Source organism: Aspergillus luchuensis, chromosome 2 (genome assembly GCF_016861625.1).
Source record: "Aspergillus luchuensis IFO 4308 DNA, chromosome 2, nearly complete sequence".
Lineage (NCBI taxonomy): Eukaryota > Fungi > Ascomycota > Eurotiomycetes > Eurotiales > Aspergillaceae > Aspergillus > Aspergillus luchuensis.
In genome coordinates, this window is record NC_054850.1 from 2,301,633 (window position 1) to 2,323,541 (window position 21,909).

General features: G+C 51.1%; 8 protein-coding genes across 8 annotated transcripts; 5 read left to right on the top strand and 3 right to left on the bottom strand.

The window, feature by feature from the left end:
- Positions 1-386: 386 nt before the first annotated feature.
- On the top strand, positions 387-2,314 carry AKAW2_20739S (uncharacterized protein; the record flags this gene model as incomplete). Its single annotated transcript, XM_041685485.1, has 8 exons — positions 387-545; positions 616-695; positions 748-928; positions 979-1,032; positions 1,112-1,606; positions 1,655-1,664; positions 1,702-1,968; positions 2,016-2,314. 8 exons carry the CDS (start codon positions 387-389, stop codon positions 2,312-2,314), a joined length of 1,545 nt encoding a protein of 514 aa, XP_041539565.1.
- A 48-nt stretch (positions 2,315-2,362) lies between these two features.
- Positions 2,363-3,109, bottom strand: AKAW2_20740A (uncharacterized protein; the record flags this gene model as incomplete). Its single annotated transcript, XM_041685486.1, has 1 exon — positions 2,363-3,109. The coding sequence occupies one exon, from the start codon at positions 3,107-3,109 to the stop codon at positions 2,363-2,365; it is 747 nt and encodes a 248-aa protein (XP_041539566.1).
- Positions 3,110-3,809: 700 nt separating this feature from the next.
- Positions 3,810-4,271, bottom strand: AKAW2_20741A (uncharacterized protein; the record flags this gene model as incomplete). The annotated part of the gene is made up of 2 exons (XM_041685487.1): positions 3,810-4,156; positions 4,202-4,271. The coding sequence occupies 2 exons, from the start codon at positions 4,269-4,271 to the stop codon at positions 3,810-3,812; spliced, it is 417 nt and encodes a 138-aa protein (XP_041539567.1).
- Positions 4,272-6,788: 2,517 nt separating this feature from the next.
- Positions 6,789-7,685, top strand: AKAW2_20742S (uncharacterized protein; the record flags this gene model as incomplete). Its single annotated transcript, XM_041685488.1, has 2 exons — positions 6,789-6,909; positions 6,976-7,685. 2 exons carry the CDS (start codon positions 6,789-6,791, stop codon positions 7,683-7,685), a joined length of 831 nt encoding a protein of 276 aa, XP_041539568.1.
- Positions 7,686-9,541: 1,856 nt separating this feature from the next.
- AKAW2_20743S (uncharacterized protein) lies at positions 9,542-10,426 on the top strand (the record flags this gene model as incomplete). Its single annotated transcript, XM_041685489.1, has 2 exons — positions 9,542-9,981; positions 10,039-10,426. The coding sequence occupies 2 exons, from the start codon at positions 9,542-9,544 to the stop codon at positions 10,424-10,426; spliced, it is 828 nt and encodes a 275-aa protein (XP_041539569.1).
- A 1,169-nt stretch (positions 10,427-11,595) lies between these two features.
- Positions 11,596-13,627, bottom strand: AKAW2_20744A (WD40 repeat domain-containing peptidylprolyl isomerase; the record flags this gene model as incomplete). The annotated part of the gene is made up of 3 exons (XM_041685491.1): positions 11,596-13,031; positions 13,088-13,465; positions 13,552-13,627. The coding sequence occupies 3 exons, from the start codon at positions 13,625-13,627 to the stop codon at positions 11,596-11,598; spliced, it is 1,890 nt and encodes a 629-aa protein (XP_041539570.1).
- Positions 13,628-13,889: 262 nt separating this feature from the next.
- Positions 13,890-15,688, top strand: CCT2 (chaperonin-containing T-complex subunit CCT2; the record flags this gene model as incomplete). The annotated part of the gene is made up of 4 exons (XM_041685492.1): positions 13,890-13,892; positions 13,960-14,117; positions 14,192-15,566; positions 15,629-15,688. The coding sequence occupies 4 exons, from the start codon at positions 13,890-13,892 to the stop codon at positions 15,686-15,688; spliced, it is 1,596 nt and encodes a 531-aa protein (XP_041539571.1).
- Positions 15,689-17,452: 1,764 nt separating this feature from the next.
- On the top strand, positions 17,453-18,968 carry AKAW2_20746S (glycoside hydrolase family 76 protein; the record flags this gene model as incomplete). The annotated part of the gene is made up of 3 exons (XM_041685493.1): positions 17,453-17,549; positions 17,613-18,307; positions 18,372-18,968. 3 exons carry the CDS (start codon positions 17,453-17,455, stop codon positions 18,966-18,968), a joined length of 1,389 nt encoding a protein of 462 aa, XP_041539572.1.
- Between the last annotated feature and the right edge of the window lie 2,941 nt (positions 18,969-21,909).

Sequence of the window (21,909 nt, forward strand, 5' to 3'; positions counted from 1 at the left end):
ACTCAGACATGGCAGTCCTTGCTTCATCCTGTGCAGACTTCCAACGCGGGGAATAACCCTTTGTTTGGGCCCGACTAACTTTTGGGTTCCTCCTCCAGTTATCTCGGGCCAATCGTTCTCACGCTCACCCTTGGCGATCATTATGATGGGTTTCTCATTGGCTCCGTGGGCGCTGATCGGTCTGTCTATCCTCGCTTCTTGACCCTAGATCCTTCGCGAAGAGCATCGTCATTCAGCGCAGCTACGCTCACGATGGGATTACCAATTGCCGGAAGCCCACCCTTAAAAACGCTACTGGTGCCTCCCCTCCTTCCTTCACTGCTCCTCTCTAGTGATTTCTTTTCGCTCCTCAACCTCCATCTCTCCTAGTGCCACACAACATCACAATGGCGCAGGTCGACGAGAAACCAGCGATACACAGTTCCTCCCGTGGTATGGTGGATACCGAAAAGGCTACTACCGTCCACGGTTCACCAGAGGAGTCGCAACTGGATTTCCTTGATGACCCAGATGAAGGCTTGAGTGAGGAGGAAAGGGCGAAGATCGTGAGTAACCCGCCCTGGTCAATACCCAGTTACCAACAGGGATATTGAGCTGGACTAATGCAATTACCAGGATCGTGCGTTACTGTGGAAACTTGATTTGCGGCTCATCCCGTGGTTGAGTTTGCTGTACCTGATTTCTTTCTTGGATAGGTATGCACAATTGCTCCAATGACCGTTTTGGAAATTAATGTGGCTTCGATAGAACAAATGTTGGCAATGCCAAGCTCGCTGGTCTCCAAGGGGATTTGCATATGAGTAATTCGCAGTACAACGACTCTCTGACTATTTTCTTCGTGTCATACGCGATTTTCGAACCTATCACCAATGTTCTCCTCAAGCGCTGGCGACCTAGCGTGTTTATTCCGATTATAATGGTAGTATGGGTATGGATAATGAGGTCTTACGCTGGTTGATCTGCGCTGATTCGAGACAGGGTATATGCATGACTTGTATGGGACTCGTACACAACTTCTCTGGGATTATGGCGGTGAGTGTCTGCATACTTAAACGATTTTCATAAAGATGGAGTTCGCGCGGCGCAATTATTGGCCTGCTGACAGTAATAGGTGCGATGGTTCCTTGGCCTGGCGGAAGCCGGTCTCTTTCCTGGCGTTGGATACTTCTTATCCTGCTGGTACAAACGATCCGAATTCGGCGTTCGCATGGCCATTTTCTTCTCCGCCGCTGCCCTCGCGGGGTCATTTGGAGGATTGCTCGCGGCTGCGATCGCCCTGATGGATGGCATCGGAGGCAAGGCGGGCTGGTCTTGGATCTTCATTCTTGAGGGTCTACTGACGATCGTCATCGGTGTGCTGTCCGTATGGATGGTCTACGACTTTCCGGACCAGGCCAAATTCTTGTCCGAAGCGGATCGCAAGCGTGTACTGCGTCGTCTGGCGGCTGACAAGCAAGCCAGTGCTGGGTACGAGAAGTTTGAGATGACTTATTTCTGGAGCAGTCTGAAGGACTGGAAGACGTATCTCAATGCGATCATCTACATGGGTTCATGCATGCCGCTATATGCATTCTCCCTATTTACCCCGACTATCATCAATGAGCTAGTATGTCCTCTACATGTTGACTATAGTAAACAGTACTAACGGTAATAGGGTTTGTTTAGTACTCCTCTGATTTGATAGGGATCTAACCGGTGCAGGCTATACCGCGATTCAGGCGCAGCTGCTCAGTGTCCCGCCTTATGCTGCGGCAGCTATCGTCACCGTGGCAATCGGGTTTATCGCAGATCGGACCGGCCAACGTGGCATCTGCAACATTGCGGTGTCACTCCTCGGCATCGCTGGGTTCTCCTTGCTTCTTGGGGCCAATTCCGCAGGTGCGCGATATGCAGGGGTATTCCTGGGCGCCATGGGCATTTACCCCGCGATCTCGAACACGATTTCCTGGGCCAGTAACAACGCAGAGGGTACGCATCTCAATGATAGTGGGGGGAACTATGGCTAACGGTGACAGGTGTGTACAAGCGCGGTGTCACGCTAGGTATTGTCATTGGCTGGGGCAACCTGAACGGCGTGGTATCATCCAACATCTACCGCGGCGGAGACGCGCCTCAGTACTATCCGGGTCACGGGGCGGTGCTGGCATATTTAGTGCTGTTCCTATTTGGTGGATCACTCGTGCAGTATGTTCTCCTCCGGCGGGAGAACGCGAAACGCCGTCGGGGAGACCGAGACCACTGGATAGCAGGACTGGAGAGACAGGAGATCGAGAAGCTTGGAGACAAGCGGCCAGACTTTATATACACGCTGTAGCTGTACCCGAATCAATCTACATCTTCACCCTCCACAATCTATAATTCTCTAAACCCCCTCCCTCACCGTATAATAATTCACAATATCCTGATCCTTCTTCGGCCCTTTAACCACATGTCTACTCGCCCAACTAACCACCTCCCCAATCCCATCCCCATCCCCATCTCCATCCCCTTTGACCACCCGAAACGCATACGCCGTCCGATACATATCATTAATACAAAGATGATTTCCCCTCGCCGTAACCACCACCGTATCCAGCTCCCCTCCCCTTCCTCCTCCTCCAGGTATAGATGGCGGCACCGGCGCACTCACAAACTCCTCCCCATCCCCTTCCTCATCCCCACCACTCCCAGATTCATTACTATCAAGAAGAAACTCCATCCCATGAAACAAATAATCCGCGACCTTCTCATCACCCACTTTCACAAACCAGACGGATAAATCATCCTTAACTGTAGATGTAGGTGTAGCTGTAGATGTAGCTGTGGATGATTTCAACCTCCAGATATAACTCTTCTTCCATTGGAGATTATGTCCAATGTGTGGCGGCAGGGTGCCCGTCTCGGTGTAGAGGAGTTGGCGCTGCGGGGCGGGGGGATCTTGTGTGGTGGTGGTGGTGGTGTCAGGAAGAGAGGTGAAGGATGCGGTGCCGTGCAGGTTGCCGTTGATGTCGTGCGGGTTTGCGCTTTTGAGGACTCGGAGGAGGGTCCAGTTCTTTGTGGAGAGGGAGGTGAAGAGGGTTTGGAGGTTGAGGTTGGGAGGCATGGTTGGGGCTGGAGTTGAGGTTGTCATTGTGGGTGCATGGTATGGTTGTGTGGTGATTTGATGTGGTGTGATGGTGTGGTGAAGAGAGGGAGAGAGTGACGGTGACGGAGGAATGGAGGGGAAGAAGGAGAAGGGCGGGTGGAGATGCGGGAGGGTGGATTGTGACCCACTGAGCTAATAGTAGTCTTGGGTTAATACTTAGTAAATCTAGTATTGAGCTATCATGGATGGAGTGAGTTTGATTATTTTGAAATTTCTCATTGACATTCTTCATTGATGTTAAACAGTCAAATATCTTATTCAGATGAATGCGTCTTTTTAAGTTGAACGCCCACTAAATATCGGCTGACCTGCCACCGAATTCTCACAATCCCTGAATTCTACAAAGTCGCTAACAGATCTCCACTACACAAGTCTGAAATGCTAATTCACAGTACCTACTACTGTCACACATGTTGTGTTTGTACATTCTGTGGCATCATAACTCAACTTTACATTTTCTACAGAGCAAACACACATCGACTCCCTTTCCGGCACGCATTACGAACCCAATGTATGAGTCCTGAATGAAGCTGCATATATCGAAGAAAACTTTTGCTCATTATTCTATCTGATTAACTTTTATCTACCCATAGAAACCAACACAGCGGGAGCATCTTTTCCTTTGAACGAGCATACATTCATCCACTGACGCAACAAGTATCCCAGCAACACCATCTCGCATGACCTAGTTGGGCCTAGGCGGATCCTGCGGCTTGTCATTCAGGGGCTTAGGCTGGGGCTTAGGCTGAGGCTTTGGTTGAGGTTTTGGCTGAGGATCCTTAGGAGGCTTCGGTCCGTCATTGCGCTTCTGTGGGGGATTCGGGTCGCTGGGAAAGGGCGCGTCCTTAGAGGGTTGAGGGATGGGCTTGGGCTGATCATGGGGCTGGGGATCATTCGCAGGCTTGGGAGCGTCGGGTGTAGGCTCATCATTAGGAGGCTCTGGGCCATCACGCTTGTTGTTGTCGTGGGGTTTGGGAAGAGGAGCGTTGGGAGGAGGGTTGGAGTGATGGTGAGCTTGGATATCAGTAGGGCCTGAGGCTGTTAGCTTAGGGTATGTCAAATTGTTGCAGGACATACGTGGAGCAGGAGGAGCAGCGAGAACCAGGCCGGCTACCATAAAGGTAGAAAAAACTGCAGAAAACTTCATTTTGAGGATAACAAGTACGAAAAAAAGGTCAAAAAGAGCCGGTGTTCTTTCTTTGTGAGTTTGATGTTGCTGAGTCGATAGCCGGGCTTCTCAACGTCCCTTTTATACCTCTCGACATGCATATTCGGAGCATCATCGGCCTCAACAACCCAGTTCTCAACTACAAACTGGCAGAAGACTTCATCCGGAATTTCCATCCGAAGGCTCTCGTGCTATCTTTGTCTAGACTGAATAAACTTTGCATCTACCAAACCATGGGTTTGATGTATCAGCCCTGCCGTGTTTCAACCTTGCATCGAGTTAGCAGAATTTTAGATAGTATGGTATCAGCGTTTAATACATCCTACGAAAATTTCTACTCGATCACAGTCTTAGTCAAATATGTAACGACTAGCAGTTTCGTCTCTGTTCAATCTACCTCCCTTTTTCCGGAACTGCCCCAAAATTGGGTCTAGGTACGGTGCCCATGCAATGTTCCTCGGCTTCCCGGGCCGGCAGCATTCGTCGATCACGAAGCTTAGCGTTTTAGATGTCGATCAGGATATGGTATACTAAGTTTGTAAGTCGGCGTTCTGATAGGCACACATTGTATGCGTCGTTTACCAGGAAGCTAAGCATAATCCAGAGCAGTCCCTAACAAGAACTTTGCACGGTAACATCATCAATAGTAACTTGTCCTGACTACTGTTTCGAAAACCATATATACCTACTATCTAACTTTTATATTTTCCCACCACGTTTCTAAACTGATACCTCCCAGTCTAAGATTCCGACTACCGGATAACCTTATATCCAGTCCCTGGGCCCTCAGACCAATCCCCATTTCTACCGGTGCAGAATTTTCCTCATCTGAAACACTCATAGAAAATCTTTTCGAGCAGTGAGTCTATATTTCTATGCTAATACCATTTATTAATCTAGAACCAAACAATCGGACATACCTAACAGAATTGGTATATGTCCGTGTCCACATAGGGGTCTTTATAACCGGTATGAAGCAAAGAAAAACCTTTAAAACAGGTACACCAAGTGCTATGCCGTGGAATATGCAGTTATGGGTAGTTGATTATCCATACTACCATTATACTCAGTGTGGATGAGAGAGACACATATCAATGTTCTAGTCCATAAAAGTAGATTTCTAATTGATAAGCATGGCTGTAGCAGCATGGTATTGTCCTTACGTACTTCTGACCATAAAAAGAATAGATTAGGAATAAGCAAAAAAAAAAATAAATATCATCACTCGGATCAAGTAATGCTCTCCGTGATCGGCGTCCACGAACCGAACCGTGAGTTAAATGAAACTTGGCTATACTTAGCGGGACGGATTGCAAAGTTTGATCATGAATAGGGGAAAACTAGCGGGAGAAGATTCTCGTGTGTTTGGTGTTGATCATGGCGTAAGTTACTTGGTCAGTTTCTATAGTTCTCAAGCTAGGTTGTTGGGTTATCAATTATATTTCAGTATAGAGTCCTTAGTACTTTATAGCCGAATAATGTCTCTAAAAGGGATGATATACATAGATTGCATGGACCCTTTTATTAGGTAGATAAGCAGCCCGTAAGTACTATCAAAAATCTCAAATATTTTCAGTACGAATATTCAGCCAATACTAGTAGTCGACATAATATATCAAAGAGGCAGAAGAGAAGCCGGAAGCGGTACGTAGTACCATGTCCTCCAGCCACGTTCCTTAGTAGATAGTAAGAACAGCGGCATGGAACTACTCTGACCGCCATACTTACCGCTCAAAGCGGCAGAACCTAGCGAACCTCGCTGCGAAAACCCCGGATTTAAGCGGATTTAAGACATTCCAGTTCCCAGAACACTCACCTGGAATCTGTATGTTTTTTGACCGCTTTTGGGCAGGGTGGCAGAAAATGGTCGCCAGCGAGTTACCCTACATTGAAGTTTGAGGGTAGTGGATATCGATGAGCAATATCTATTATTTTGATGAATAGTGTTCTATCTGCGTGGTTTTATTATTAGATATGGTATGTAGTCGTTTTGTACAGCTTCATTTGTCAGACCTTTGTTGATTATTTCTTAGTAAGAAGTATACAATCCTAGGCTTCTCTTGTCATACTATCATTTACATGCTCCCTTTTCATGATAATATCATGATAATGATGGGCGTGATGGGAGTGATACGAAAAATAGAGAGCTTTTACTCTGTTCACCTCGTGGTCGTCTTCACAAGCCTATTCAGCTATTGCTTGTTGCCCGACCGGAATGCAATTTCCCAATCAACTTGATATCATATGCTCTTGTAGATGAAGTAATATCATCAAGTTATGTCGAGATCAGAGCTCAGTATCATCAAATGCAGCCTAATGCTCCATGCTACTAGACCTAGCTCATCGATAATGCAACATGTGCGGGGATCATGGCGTGCGCAAGAACCCCGCATGCCACCGCCGACGATCCATCTCTCTCTTTCATTCTTGAATCCTCGAAGTCAATCACCGTATCAACAAAGTCGGTCATTCTATTATAGAACACATCATCCAATCATGTCCTCACAAAAGGTCTATCTGGACCACCTGCTCCTACAATTCAGCAAGGAAGAGTTCGAGTCGCCGTCCAAATGGTTGACTGATCACTTTACCATCATTGAAGGTGGTACTCATGCGGGTAAGATATCGATTGGCCCTTGTTGACTATCGGATAAGATCTTTTGCACATGCTTATACCCGGCAGGTGGTCTGAGTCGCAACAAACTAATCATCTTCCCCGACGGAACTTATCTGGAACTCCTTAACTGGATAACCAAACCTGAAAACTGGAGGGACCGACCGGGCGATTTTGCGCTTACTTCTTTGGCACCCGTCTCGGCCGAAGATAACCATGACCGTATAGTCAAAGCGCTGGATACCATCTCTGATGATAGCCTGGGGGTGACGTACTCGCAGCCGATCGACGGAGGACGTCAGACACCCAGTGGGGTCGATATCCGCTGGAAGCTACTGAAGGCACGTTATTCCGATACGCAACCAACTACGCCAGATCTCCATCCTCGAGGCCGCACAGATGCACCCTTCTTCTGCCATGATGTCACGGACAGGGTTCTGCGCGTCCCGTATGATCAGTCTTCTGTCGTTGATCACCCGTCAGGCGCAACAGGGATTGCGGGCATCGAGCTGCTCGTGCCTAAAGATAGACTGCAATCCTATGTGGCCCTTTATACGTGCATAGTGGGAGCATCCCCGCGCTTGTCCGCGACCGAAGCGGAGTTCGAGCTCAAAGCGCCGGGTTCCCTAGATTTCTCCGGGGTTCTTCGCATTCGGGCTGCAACGTCGGAAGATGATGATCAATATCTGCGGGAGAAAGGGATTGGCATTTCATCTCTGATAATCCGATCGAAAGCTATCGGGGATTTTCCTTTTCCTGTATCAGATTATCTGCATTGAGGTGCTCGTGCTAACCCGTATGTACCAATGCAATGTTGCAACCTATGCCGTAAGGTATTAGTCGAAGAGATGGATTATCAACCGATGTATCACTGTACTGCATCGCAGATATCAGTCCATTATAGCGAAATCATGATGTATGCGCATTGCCTGTATCTGATAACTTCATATGAGGTCCTAGTAGGCCATAAGTAGTCCTAGATGCTCTTGCCAACTGTTCCAGAAACAGGCAGATACCTGATCGAGCAAGGGATCTGTCATCCTGGCTTTTCCGACCGTATAATGATCTTTTTATAGGTCGCAGATCGATCAGGAGGTACATGGCCCTTGCTTATCATTTCCGCATTAGTAGAAATTGTTCTGGCTTGCTAAAATGCCCGCGGGGCATCTGCTTCAAGTCAGCTGTGTTGCTCACCGCTGGAGTGGTCACTGGGATGAGCTCGTTCAGCTGCTTCAGCGCATGCTGCGGAGTCGTATCGCTAAAGGTAGCCGTAGTTCTACTCCTATCTGCACCGGGTGAGCCACACTGGGACAGGTCCTGGTGGCGTCATGGACACATTCCTCCCTGCCCCTGGAATGACCGATCAGCCCGGGGATGAAGGAGATCGGTTCCATCCGGCATCCAGAGCGATCCGTGGATCCACGGTTTATAAACTCAAATCAGAGGAATGTGTCAAACGATATCAACAATGTAAACTTAGAATTCATGTCAAGTAGATGTAAGATTGTTGAGTGGTGAGCAAAGCGACTGATCGATCGGGGCGATTTCAGAAATACATCAGTCATCCAAGGAGGCGACTGAAGTCAATAACTCTGAGACACTTCCCCAGAATTACACCCTCGCAATAACCCTGGATGTGAAGGTATCACGGCACCGTTGCATTGTGGGGCTTGGAACCAGGCGCCCCAGATTATTGGGAATAGTGTGCTGCAGAAGATACCCACAGGTCAGTTTGACAGGGCAACAGCCACGGATTCGGGACGACGCATGCGGCGAGGGTTGAGGGGGAAAAGACTGAAAGGGTCCGCGGAAAGCAGGAAGATGTAACGAGGTACTGGTAGGAAGATGGGGACAAGTGGATCCCAGTTGCAGGATGTTGAGATTTGAGGATGATGAAGATGAAGATCTGGGAAAGTAACAGACGACAGAATCGAGTCAAGAGGGGGCAAGAAAAGAAGAAAGAATAAGATGTGATGGGGCCCAAATCAGCGAAAAAGGCGTTCAGGGTCCAGACTGCGCGGCCATAGATTAAAATAACCGGCAACTAAACTGGAGGAGGAAAAGAGCATCAGCAAGACTTCGTAAAGGACTCCATTCTTACGCAAACCTGGACTTCGGGCGCAAATGAATTTTCGGCGCTACGCAGTGGGCCTAACCAGGGCGAAGCAGGACTAAGCAGGAATAAGCAGGACTAACCCCCAAGGCAGTAAGCATCATCCGCCCGTGTCTCCTCCGGCCGCAACCGGCCAGGCAATCCTTCCTCACTCAATCTTCCTTTCTCCTCTTCCTGCCCTCCTTTCATAATTATTATTCTATCGTTTCCTTATCCTATCTGGCCCTTTTCGCTCCCTCGCCTATTCCCGCTGTTGTCGAGGGCATCTCATCGGTCCATCTATCCCGTCACTCGTTCGACTCGGTCTCCCACCACTACCACCACTCTCAACTGCCACCTTCGCTACGCCCATCCATCGCCAACCATTATATTCTTTCCCTCCCCGCCACCATCATCACCACCACTCACTCGCCTTGGATACTAGATCATTATCGTCATATCATGGTGGGCACCTCCCAGTGAACGATTTCTCTCCCCCCGACGGTCCCCACCGCCCTCCTTTCAGCCGCAAGATACCTCGTCATGGCACGTTGGCCCCCGGCCTTGACCCTCAGCCATGCTGCCAGTTCGACCTCGACCATGCTCTTCTATATCTCCTTGATCTCCATCGCTCTCTCGACCGTCGCTCGCGCTCACACTGTCTCCCTTCTCCCCTCTGCCGCCTCGTCCGACTTCCCCTCATGTGCTTTGACCTGCTCGGTCTTAAAGGAGGCCCAGAATGAGTGTGTGCCTCCCGTCGCCGCCCAGACCGATCATGCGACCTACGTCTCGTGCTTCTGCCAGTCAGCTCTGCTCGACCAGATCCATTTCCCGACCGGGGTCTGCACGGAAAGCTGTCCCAGTGCGTCGGATCGTGCGTTGATCCGGACATGGTATGACGAATTTTGCTCGTCCGAGGACACCCTCGCCGCAAGAGACACCACTACCTCCATTTTCGCGAGAGATTCGCGCTCCCAGACCTGGTAGGTAGCCCCCGCCCCAGTGACCACATGGACCGGCGCAAATGTTAACATACCTAGGTGGACCACCCACTATCAATGGGTGATCATGGTGATTGTCCTGGTGGTCGCGTTTTCCGTCATTACCGTCGTGGGTGTCTGGCTCAAGCGTCGCCATGACCGGAAATACCCTGGCCTCTACCACGCTACCAACACGGCAGGAACGGATAGCGCACTGTTGGCAGCCCGTCAGCAGGACAACAGTCCCTCGCCTCAACCGGGACCTCCCCCACAGGGCTCGTTCAGGCCCGGCCGATTCGACCCCACGATAAACACCGAGTCGATTGCCAGCAGTTCGCGCACCAATATCACCGCTCCGACGACCCGGCCCGCTCGAAGTTCGTCGCGTCTACAAAAGGCCCAGCCAGTTCCGGAGGGCGATATCGAAATTCGCGAAGTTCGCCGGTGATCTCCGTGCATGATTACGGTTTCTTTCTTTTTGTTGTTTGCTTTTTCTCTTTTACTTCAAGTGTCAATCTTTTCCTACTTTGAGAGCGGGAGAAATGCGCCGTTCACACCTTTAGTACCGGCATGACGTGGGTAAAGCCAGTCGGGAAACAAATCCGCGCAGCTCGCGAAACAAACTTGCATATACCTGGCGTTCACGTGTTTGTGGGGTTCAACTGGGAAACTCATGTCCAGTTTCAGTCCGATTCCCTATCGTCCCACCCTTACACTTCTTTTCTTCTTCGTCATCTTTTGACTCTCTCTGCCTCACCTGCTCCGAATGATTGTGCATAAATATGGTTCAGGTTTTCATTTGGCTGTGGTTACTTTGACTCTTGTGATCGAATATAGTCACTTCCGTTGCTCGCTTTCTTTGATGCCTCGATTTTTATATTCCTATACTCGGAGCATGAACAGGATCGAATATATATATGACTGATTTGTAAGATTCTTACCTTTGACTGAGGAGGGAATGCACCTACCGAAGCAATAACAGAGAATCCAATAAATACAAAAAGTGACACAAATATATGTATTGTCTCTAAAGTGTCTTAGGATCATTATTGCAATCTGCACATACATCACTATCTCTATTTCACACGTGGTTCAGAGGTAGTAGACTACCAACGTACCAACAACTCAAAACTTACCTTCCTAAGTACTACTACCAATTCATTGAATTCTTAGTCTAACCCAATGATAGTGCAATAATAGGGCATACTACTATCGGTACTTCTTACAAACTAACCACTAATTGCTCCGAATGCATGTTTTATGTTTGTCCTACTAACTGACGGTAGTAATATATAACCCGATTAATTGTCGGAATCACTAGCATCAGAAACCTCCCAAAAGATCATCTCGTGCATGCGGATAGCAAGTAGTAGTACTTCCGTTGAAGTTGCTGAACTGCCATAGCTCGAACAGTCTACTACTCGAGAGGACATTAGAGTGAGATACAGCATTGTTTTTCAGTACTGACTTCATAAGTATAATTTTGAATGCTAATTTACAGGGTAGTAGATAATATAGAAAAAAGGTGGTAAATACTAGAAACACAAAGCATCGCTGAACCCATGATTCACAGAACCGATATACCAAATCAAATCAAAGCAATAAGAACAACCCTCTCTAAGTAACCGTTATACTCACGATCTTAATATCCTGTTCCGGCTTCTCCTTGAACGTCTTGGTATTCTCAATCTTATGCACGACATCCAGGCCCTGCACTGCACGGCCAAACACCGTATGTTTCCCATCCAACCAGGGCGTCTTCTCCGTCGTGATGAAGAACTGACTTCCGTTGGTGTTGGGGCCCGCATTGGCCATGGACAACGTATACGGTTTATCGTGTTTCAGACTGGAGAATTCGTCCTCGAACTCGCCGCCCCAGATGGATTCACCGCCTGTGCCGTCCCCGAGCGGGTCGCCACCCTGGATCATGAACTTGCGGATGACACGGTGGAAGATGGTGTTGTTGTAGTAGCCGTTGCGGGCATGAGTGGTAAAGTTCTCGACGGCTTTAGGAGCAGCGGAGGGGTAGAGACGGAGGTGGATGTCGCCCATGGTGGTGTGCAGGATGGCGGAGGTGCCCAGCTCGGCGGCCTTCGGAGCGGCGGCTTCACGGCCGGAGGCGGCTTCGCGCGGCCGTTCGTTTTGAATGTCGCGGTTTGATTTGGAGATTTCGGTGTCGTTCGTGAAGAGGTAGAAGCGGACCTTGGCGAAACCTGTGCTGACGAGGATCGGATCGCGTTCTTCGGCTTCTTGGAGGAGTGGGTTGGCACTGGCGGCCATGGATACGGTCACGACGCCCTTCTTTTGCGGTTGGCCTTGGTACATGGCGAGGTTGAGGGAGCGGAAGGGCTCCTCTTTGGCGTAGACGCGGACGACGCGGTTGGTGTAGGTGTTGATGCATTTAATGCCGTAGAGGGAGCCGTAGAGGATGAAGTGGCCGGATTCGTCGAAGAGGACGTTGATCTTGGGCTTGGTGATGGGGTTCTCAAGTTCCCGTTCTACGGCAAGTCGGCGGCCGAATTCGAGCTCGTCGAGCTGGTAGATAGCTGTGCCAGCTTGTTGCATTGCAGTGATTGTGGTCAGCGATTCGTCGTACTTGCGGTAGAGCTTGCCCGTGGCGAAGTCGAAGACGCGGACTTGACGGTCTGGGAAGGAGACGGCCGCGAATTGTTGGCCGGACGGGGAGATGCACAGCGATGCTGGGACCGACTTGGCCTTTCGGAACTCGAAGAGGTTGGTAGAGGACTTGAGCTCGAAGACATTGTCGGGCTTCTCGAAGGAGCCGTCGCCCGCTCGCCAGTACTCAATCATGCCGGTGTCGTCGACGGAGATGACACAATCGTAGGCGTCGTTGAAGGCAATGGCGGCCACGGGACTGCGGTGGATCGATTTGACGGTGTGCAGAGGGGTCTGGTTTTCACCACGGCCATCGAAGACCTGGATCATGCTGCTTTCTTCGTCTGTGACGGCCAGCAAAGGCAGTGAGGCGCCCCGACGATGGACCCAGCATACGCAACGCGGAGTGAAATCGAGGGTGAGCATGGCAAGAAGGTCTGCAATAGGGTTAGTATACCCGGTCGCGGCAACATCAAAGAGTTTATATGCATACCAAAGGTGATCACATCAAAGATCTTGACCGTCTTGTCTGCTCCGGTCGTCGCAAAGCTTCTTCCATCGGCGCTGACGCTGACGCTCTTGATCTCCGAGGTGTGAGCGCGAAACTCCTTCACGAACTCGACACCGACTGCCATCTTCTTCCAAAACTTGACAAAGCCATCAATGGACGAGGTTATGAGGAAATCGGTATGCGGAGTCACGGTGACGAAGGACAATTGGTCCTTGTGCATGAGAGACTTGGAGTACCGCGGCGATGCGGGCAGCGCGTTTACGTAGACCTTCTCAAAGGGAAGCTTGCGACGCTTCTTTTTCGGTGCATCAGCGGAAGGGAGGGCCGGTCCGAAGTCATCGTCGGAAGATGAGTCGTCTCCTAGAAGAGCTGGTCAGTAGCTATTCAACTGCGCATCTTCTCTTCATGGTAGCTCGCAGGAGCTGGTCCGACAATCGGGGACGTACCATTCTCGTCGCTGCCATCCACGGCGGAATGGGGGCGCTTGTTAGTCGCCAGCTTTTGTTCCTCCTCTGCAGGCATTTTGAAAGGAAATAAAGGCAATTTAAGAGTAATTAAAGGGATGAGCAAGACAGCAGTGCTGGTCAAGAAGCGATGGAGGAGCAAGGCCGGGCGGTCTGCCACCGCCGGCGGAGCTCGGGCCACATCGCGAACTTTTCTGGTTGTCCCGCATTGGTTGGCCTCGCCGTCTCTGAGTCCTCACCGTCCAGGAGAAGCATCCCCCCCTGAGCTGCCAGTCTTTTTCCCCGACGGTAGCCCATCCTTTTATCCACATTCAGTCACTATGGTATGTTGTTCATGATGCCCTTGCCCTTTTTACGTCGCTTTTATGTAAATACTGACCGCCCCTCAAGGCGTCCTTCGCCAATCCCACGCAGATCTTTGCGGACGATGTCATCGAAGAGAAGGGTGAGAATGCTCGTTTGTCCGCCTTCGTCGGTGCCATCGCCGTCGGCGACCTGGTGAAGAGCACCCTTGGTCCCAAGGGAATGGACAAGATCCTCCAGTCAGCGTATGTGGGATAACCCGTGAAGCTAAGCGGGGTTGCACCCCACGAGCAGCACACTGATGTTATGGCTGATCTAGGTCGACCGGAGATATCCTCGTTACGAATGACGGTGCTACGATTCTCAAGTCCATTGCTCTCGACAACGCTGCGGCCAAGGTTCTGGTCAACATCTCGAAGGTGCAGGATGACGAAGTCGGTGACGGCACCACCTCCGTGACCGTGTTGGCTGCGGAGTTGCTGCGGGAGGCTGAGAAGCTCGTGAACCGCAAGATCCACCCCCAGACCATCATCGAGGGATACCGGATAGCTAGCAAGGCGGCTCTGGAGGCTTTGGAGAAGGCGGCTGTTGACCGTAGTGCCGATATGGAGTCGTTCCGCAAAGACCTCCATGCCATCGCTCGTACCACCCTCAGTTCGAAGGTCCTGGCCCAGGACCGTGATCAGTTCGCTGCCCTCGCTTGTGACGCTGTCCTCCGTCTCCGTGGCTCGACCGACTTGAGCCACATCCAGATCATCAAGAAGGCCGGTGGCAAGCTTAGCGACTCCTACCTCGACGAGGGTTTCATCCTCGACAAGAAGATCGGTGTGAACCAGCCCAAGCGCTTGGAGAATGCCAAGATTCTGGTCGCCAACACGGCCATGGACACAGACAAGGTGAAGATCTTTGGTGCACGGGTGAAGGTCGAGTCGACAGGCAAGCTGGCGGATCTCGAGAAGGCGGAGCGCGAGAAGATGAAGGCCAAGGTTGAGCGGATCAAGGCTCACGGAATCAACTGCTTCGTCAACCGTCAACTCATCTACAACTGGCCCGAACAGCTGTTCACCGAGGCTGGCATCATGTCCATCGAGCACGCCGACTTCGATGGTGTTGAGCGCTTGGCCCTGGTCACTGGCGGTGAGATCGCCTCGACATTCGACCACCCCGATCAGGTCAAGCTGGGTCAGTGCGACGTTATCGAGGAGGTCATCATTGGCGAGGATACGCTCATTAAGTTCTCGGGCGTGGCTGCCGGTCAGGCATGCACCATTGTGCTCCGTGGTGCCACGGAGCAGCTGCTCGACGAAGCCGAGCGCTCTCTCCACGACGCTCTGGCCGTGCTCTCCCAGACTGTCAAGGACCCCCGGGTGACCCTGGGTGGTGGCTGTGCCGAGATGGTGATGTCCAAGGCCGTTGAGCAGGCCGCTCAGAACACGACCGGCAAGAAGCAGCTGGCCGTGGACGCGTTTGCGTACGCTCTCAAGCAGCTCCCTACCATCCTGGCGGACAACGCTGGTCTGGACTCCAGCGACCTGGTGACGCGACTACGACAGGCGATCAACAACGGCATGACCAGCTCCGGACTGGATCTGCTCACCCCGGGCGGTGGCATTGCTGACATGCGCGAGTTGGGTGTTGTGGAGAGCTACAAGCTGAAGAAGGCGGTGGTGTCCTCCGCGTCGGAGGCTGCAGAGGTAAGATGCATTCCCCAAATCTATCTAGCAAAGTCGATTATATTGAAACTAACATGTCGCAGCTTCTCCTGCGTGTCGACAACATCATCCGGGCTGCGCCCCGTAGACGTGAGCGTATGTAAGGGACGAGGGAAATGTCAAGTAAATATCCAATATCCAATCTTATGTGAGCGTGGAAAATAATGTGAACTTGATTTGAACCCGCCAGAGAGGATTTAGGTGGATGTCATCCACTTTGTGCTCTATAGGGAGCGTAATTACCATGCTATAGACCTTTCGATAAAAAAAAAAAAGAAGCATCTGACTAATGATTTGGGAACATGCTTATGTTTCTTTTTTTTCTTTTACGTAGGCGATTGCACTCGTACTGCCTCTCGCTGCCTTCACGTCATGATCAGGTATGATCTGCTTACCATCGATTGGGGGCTGCGTAAGACTGTCCATGAACCTACGCTGTGTAGTAATTGCAGCACTCTGATCATCACAGACACGGGAGTTTAGAGCTGGTGCGATGTGGGTCGAAGGAGTGTTCCTGCCGCCGACCTGCCATCATTTGATGTGGTACAACATATGCCCTCAAGTATGACGAACTCAAGTTTATCCCAGCTCTTCCTCTAGATACAGGGACAAGGCAGCCCTCGAGTAGCAGTAGGCAGAAACAAAATGGAAGTACGACAGCACCAGTTGAAATTACTACAACTACTAGTACTCTACTAATCTAGACGAAATAGATATCCTGTAGGTAAATAGGCCCAAATGTACGAGGGCATGCAAAATTGCAGCCGCAGCCGGCCATTGTGTCAATTACTAACTAATCAATTATCTAGTTTAACGATGATGGCTGTGTCAGAGCAGCATCTGCGCCAAGGATGATAAGCGGTGGATGATCCAAAATCGAAAATGGTTGTGCGCACCGAAAATTTCCTGGCCGATCATTTCCAGCAGCCAAGACTGACACGGGCGATTTCCTATATTTAGTGAGCGTTTTAATGTTGTGGGGGAGGGACAGCCTGACTGTGAGTTAGTACTTATTTCTCCGAATATGTGCATTTGAGACAAGGGGGGTGTGGTGGTCGGTCGCATGTCTTATTAGATTATATATTAATTATAATATTAACCTATATATTCCTATCATTTTGATATTGTCCTGTCTATAATGATATAGTGCTGCTTCTGTCTCCTGCAATGATAATGATTATTCTATTATTCTGTTAGCGTCCAGTGAAGTATTCCGCGGGGCGATCGATGGGGCACGCCCCCGCAAGAACGGGCCAGTCAGGATGCCCCGCGGCCAGCCATTGCGCGTTCGGTGGCCCCCCAAGGCACCACAAGCAACTGCTGGACCCTGAAGCTAAAGCCCCAAAGTTTAGTGACTCCAGTTCCCAGGGTCCAACAGACAGTGCGCCGGACTAAGCTAGTAGTTAGTAGTTCTTCGGGTCCCTGAACATGGGATGGATGGAATACGACCCCATGGCTCATAGCGGAAGGGGTTACGATCCACTGCTACTACCTTTCGTGATTTTTATTACCACCCTCCCACTCCGGTACCACCTGATGCCGTCACTGCAGTCTCACCACTACAAGCTGGTCCTGTACCACTCGTTCTTCTTCCCCCATCGTCTGTCATGTTAACTGCTTTGACTGGTCTAGTCAAGATCTCTCAAGCTCTGTCAGCACTTGCTTAGAAGCTTTTCGCTCGTTTGGATCCCCAGTCGCAAGGCTGGACGTGATTGATCCCCTCATTCCACTCCCTCCCCCTCCCTTCCGCATTCCGCTCACCACGTTCCGTCTTCGTCAACGGAGATTTTTCCATCACTTCATCCGCGTCTTGATGCTGCTGTCTTCTTCGTCCTTCACTTGAAGTTTCGCATTTGTGTCTATTGACGATGGTTGTGCCCGGCTGGATATGGGCGGTCTTTCTGACCATATTTGTCTTCTTTCAGAGAACAGTGACTGCTCTGCAGCTGGACATTAACGATGAACGTAAGTAGTCTGTGTTGTGCAGGATGCACCCTGGGGCAGATTCTGATCATTGCGCAACGATAGAATCCATCAAAGATGCCGCCAGAACAACGGCCTTCAACATGATGAGCTATTATCATGGAAACGAATCGGGTCAGACACCAGGAAAGCTGCCCGATACCTGGTGGGAAGGCGGTGCTATGTTCATGACATTGATTCAGTATTGGTATTGGACTGGCGACTCCTCCTACAATGAAGTCACCACGCAGGGTATGCTCTGGCAGAAGGGCAACAATGACTACTTCCCAGCCAACGATAGTAATTATCTGGGTAACGACGACCAAGTCTTTTGGGGCCTAGCTGCCATGACGGCTGCAGAACTGAACTACCCCGAACAAGATGGTCAGCCGTCGTGGCTGTCGCTCGCCCAAGGTGTCTTCAACACTCAAGTCCCCCGATGGGATACTTCCAGCTGCCAGGGTGGACTGCGTTGGCAGATTTGGCCCTACCAGGCTGGTTATACCACCAAGAACGCCATCTCCAACGGGGGTCTGTTTCAGTTAGCCGCTCGTCTGGGACGTTACACCAATAATGATACATACACCGACTGGGCGGAAAAGATCTGGGACTGGAGTGCAACAACACCTCTGCTGCAGACGGAAGACTGGTACATTGCCGACACGACCACTACAGAGGCAAACTGTAAGGATCACGGTGATATACAATGGACGTACAACTATGGAACCTACCTCAGCGGCGCCGCATACATGTACAATCTGGTCAGTGCCATTGCCTTTGATCTCTGCTTCGATCTTTTCTTCGATCAATGCTAATTGATTCTAGACAAACGGCGCCGACAAATGGAAGAAAGGTCTCGACGGTCTGCTGGCAAGTACCTTCTCAAGGTTCTTCCCGAAGGAATACGGCAGTAATGTTATGTCCGAGGTTTCCTGCGAGCCTAACATGATGTGCGATCGGAATCAGGACTGCTTCAAGGGTTTCTTGTCCTCCTGGCTTACCTTTACTACAACCATTGCGCCCTATACTAGCGATCAGATTATTCCGAAGATCCAGCAATCTGCCCTGGCAGCGGCGAAGCAATGCTCGGGAGGCGACTCCGGTACCCAGTGCGGGCGCCGGTGGTACCAAGCACAGTGGGATGGCGAGACATCGCTTGAGACTGATATGAGTGCTTTGAGTGTTTTCTCGTCAAATATGATCACGCATCGGCAAAGCCAAGGTGGCCAATCCCAGGGACCATTGACATCGGACACTGGCGGTACCAGTCAAAGCAACCCTAATGCAGGAACCGGTCCAAAGGATGCACCTAATAAGCTGCCCGATATCACAACTGGAGATCGTGCAGGGGCCTCTATCCTGACCGTCCTCTTTGTCGGCGGCTGGGCTGGTGCTATTACCTGGCTGGTCTATGGAGGTTGAGCGACATTCGAGTCTTCACTTTTCACTATGTACATAGACTGCTTCATTGAGGCAGAGACGGCTCTGTCGCTGTTGTTCTTTTCTCTGTGATTTGCTGGTTTGGGTGTCCCTCTGGGTTTCGCTTATTGCGCATCGCGGCCATGTATTAAAATTCGTGAAGTGTCTTGGAGTTTTTGGCTTGGAGGGATATTGGAGTTGTGGTGTTTGGAGCGAGTCGAGCCTCACGGCCGGAGGACTCGACTTTGGGATAGCTATTGAATAACAGACTTACTTCTAGCTTTGGCTTTACTTTTTATATGAGACGAAGTCCGTCTCACCGAGCGATAGCAATTTTTCACGCCAATGTAAATCGACGCGACCCCAAATTGACTCGTCAATCCGCTCTCTATAGCCTGTAACTATAGCATTTCCCAATCCGGTTAAGACCAGCCACGCCGCCCTAATGTGGAAAGCGGTCAGACGCGCTGCAGGCTCCACGGCGGGCGAGCCAATAAGGCGGTGTCGAGGCGACAATATTCATCAGATAGAGCGATAGATTCACTTCTTCTGGCAGCAGCAGGAAGGGGACCACAAAACACCTGTCAATCCCCTGGCCCATGGTCCAAGGTCGGTGTTACTCGCTGACACTTACCGTCCCGCCATTCAATTCCACCTTCTCACCTCCAGACCTCCCTCTACAGCTTCATCTCCCTTCCCCATCCATCCCGCCATCCAAATACGATTTATCATATAACTGATCACTACACCACGCTCTACTTGCTGCACGGATAATGCTCATTGCAGCTTCCCCTGCTGCTGCTACTTCAACCGCTTGACACACACCGATTGCGCGCATCCTATCCTTCCTCCGCCGATATGGTCTTCCTACGTCTTCGAGTCAAGGTCTACCCGCGCGAGCAGGTTGCGCCTACGCCATCCTTCTCCTTCCGCTCGATCCTCGGTGATCGCGATCGCGATCGCGATGACGCCAGCCGCAGTGCTAATGGCTCGGGCGGTGGTAAACCCGTGGCATTTCTGCTTGTGCTTGAGAAACCCGAGGAGATTACGCTGGGCGGACTGGCTGGGTTGATTCAGGATAAGTGGAGGAAGTTGAGACCTAATGCGGAGTAAGTGCATGACTCTCTGGCTTGTCTACTCTGTCGTGCTTGGGATGAGTTACGTGTACTACAGACGGATTGGCTAAATCGCGTCATGTTAGACCTCTGGACATTAAGAAACTCCTCGACGACGATCATGAATCCGATGACCTCGATGCCGATATGACTGTCGCGGAAGTGTTTGTCGATAACGGTAGAGCACGTCAAGATATGTCCGACCAGCGGGGTACCGTTCGTGTGATACAGAAGCCTGGTCAATATGCCCCTGTGCGGTTCCCCTCCGTCACCCAGGACTGGGATGCCGCTGCGCAGAACTATGAGCGCCAGATCCAGGTAAAGAAGGAGGCTGTTAAGAAGGCGATGGATCAAATTCCGACCATCCATGAAGAGGAGGGTAATGAGTATTCGAATGCTGGCTCTGCTAGTGCACGGTCGTCTGCGTGGAGTCCCTATGAGAACCGTCGGTCAGAAATCCCCGTTTCGTCTGTCGAAAAGGATGAGGTTCCAGGCTCGCCTGCGCCTTGGGAGAAGAAGTCGGTACTGCATGAAGAGGATTCTCAGAACCAGATTGGCAGCAGTATTGCAGCTACACCTTTGCATAAGCGTATGCAGAGCCAGGAGTTAGGGGATTCCCCGTCGCACACCCCGACGCCTGAAGAGCGCCCTGCATCTAGACACAGTTCCTCGCAAGGTTCTGCGAAACAGCAGGCGAAGGAGGCAACGGAAGGGCAAGCTAATGGCTCGCATGAAATGGAAAGTATTGATGGATCTCTGTCGCCGTTGAGTACTCGGAAACCACTCCAACGTCGACAGATACCTGAAACCCAGCCGCCAGCCCCGGTCGTTAATGTTGACAGTGAGAGCGAGAGCGAGAGCGAGAGTGAGAGTGAAGATGAGACAGGAGACGAAAATGACGAGAACTTGGCTCCCCCATCTGCTCAGAAGAACAAGCTCCAGAACGGCGATGTCGACATGCACGATACGGTGGAAACTACGCAGGAACAGCCGCAGTCCAGCTCGCGCAAGAGGAAGTTGAGCCAGGACGACTTCGAACCGAGCAAGGAGCCCCGCCTTTCTGAGCCAGGAAGCACACATGATACCCCCAAGGGCAACAAGCACGGCACGGTGACAGTTGAGGTGAGTCCGTATACTCCGAGCAAGCGCGCGCGAACCCCATCAATTGGATTTAGCCCCCGCCGAAGCTTTTTAATGTGTGCCCCATCCGCGCCCCCAAATCATGGTCTAGGCTTGGGAATCACAAAAAGCCCTCCTAACAACCGACTTACACGCTGTTTAACCCAGGACTCGGCCATCCCCCAACCCAACTTTTTGGCCTCTAATGGTACCCCGGAGATCCCCAGCAGCGCCCCTACTATTCGCCGTGGCTCAGTATCGCTTGCTCCATACTCGACGCCGTCGAAGGCCCAGGCTCCCCTTGACAAAGTCAAAAACCTACACTCGGCCTTGCGCAAGAGTTCCCCAGCTGAACGACCATCCGAGCGCCGATCAGTATCGTTCGCCGAATCCGACGAGGTTGTATTTGCTGGGTCTCAACCAGTGCCAAAGTCGAACCCTCAGAGTACCCCGAAAGCTCACGCCAAGGGTTCAGACGCCAGCCGGAGGACGTCCGATCCAAGCTCTATGGTCTTTCCTGCTTCGGTGCCCAAAGAGCGGCTGGACCAGCTCTTGGAAGAAGCAAACCGGAAAATCGAGCAGGATAAGCAATACGAGGAGGGGTTGCAGGCTAAACTCCAGGCCGCGCGCGAGCAGAAAGCCGGTGCTGCGTATATTCGCAAGCTACAGGAACTGTCGGATGCATGGACAGCTCTCAAGAAGGCCGAAAA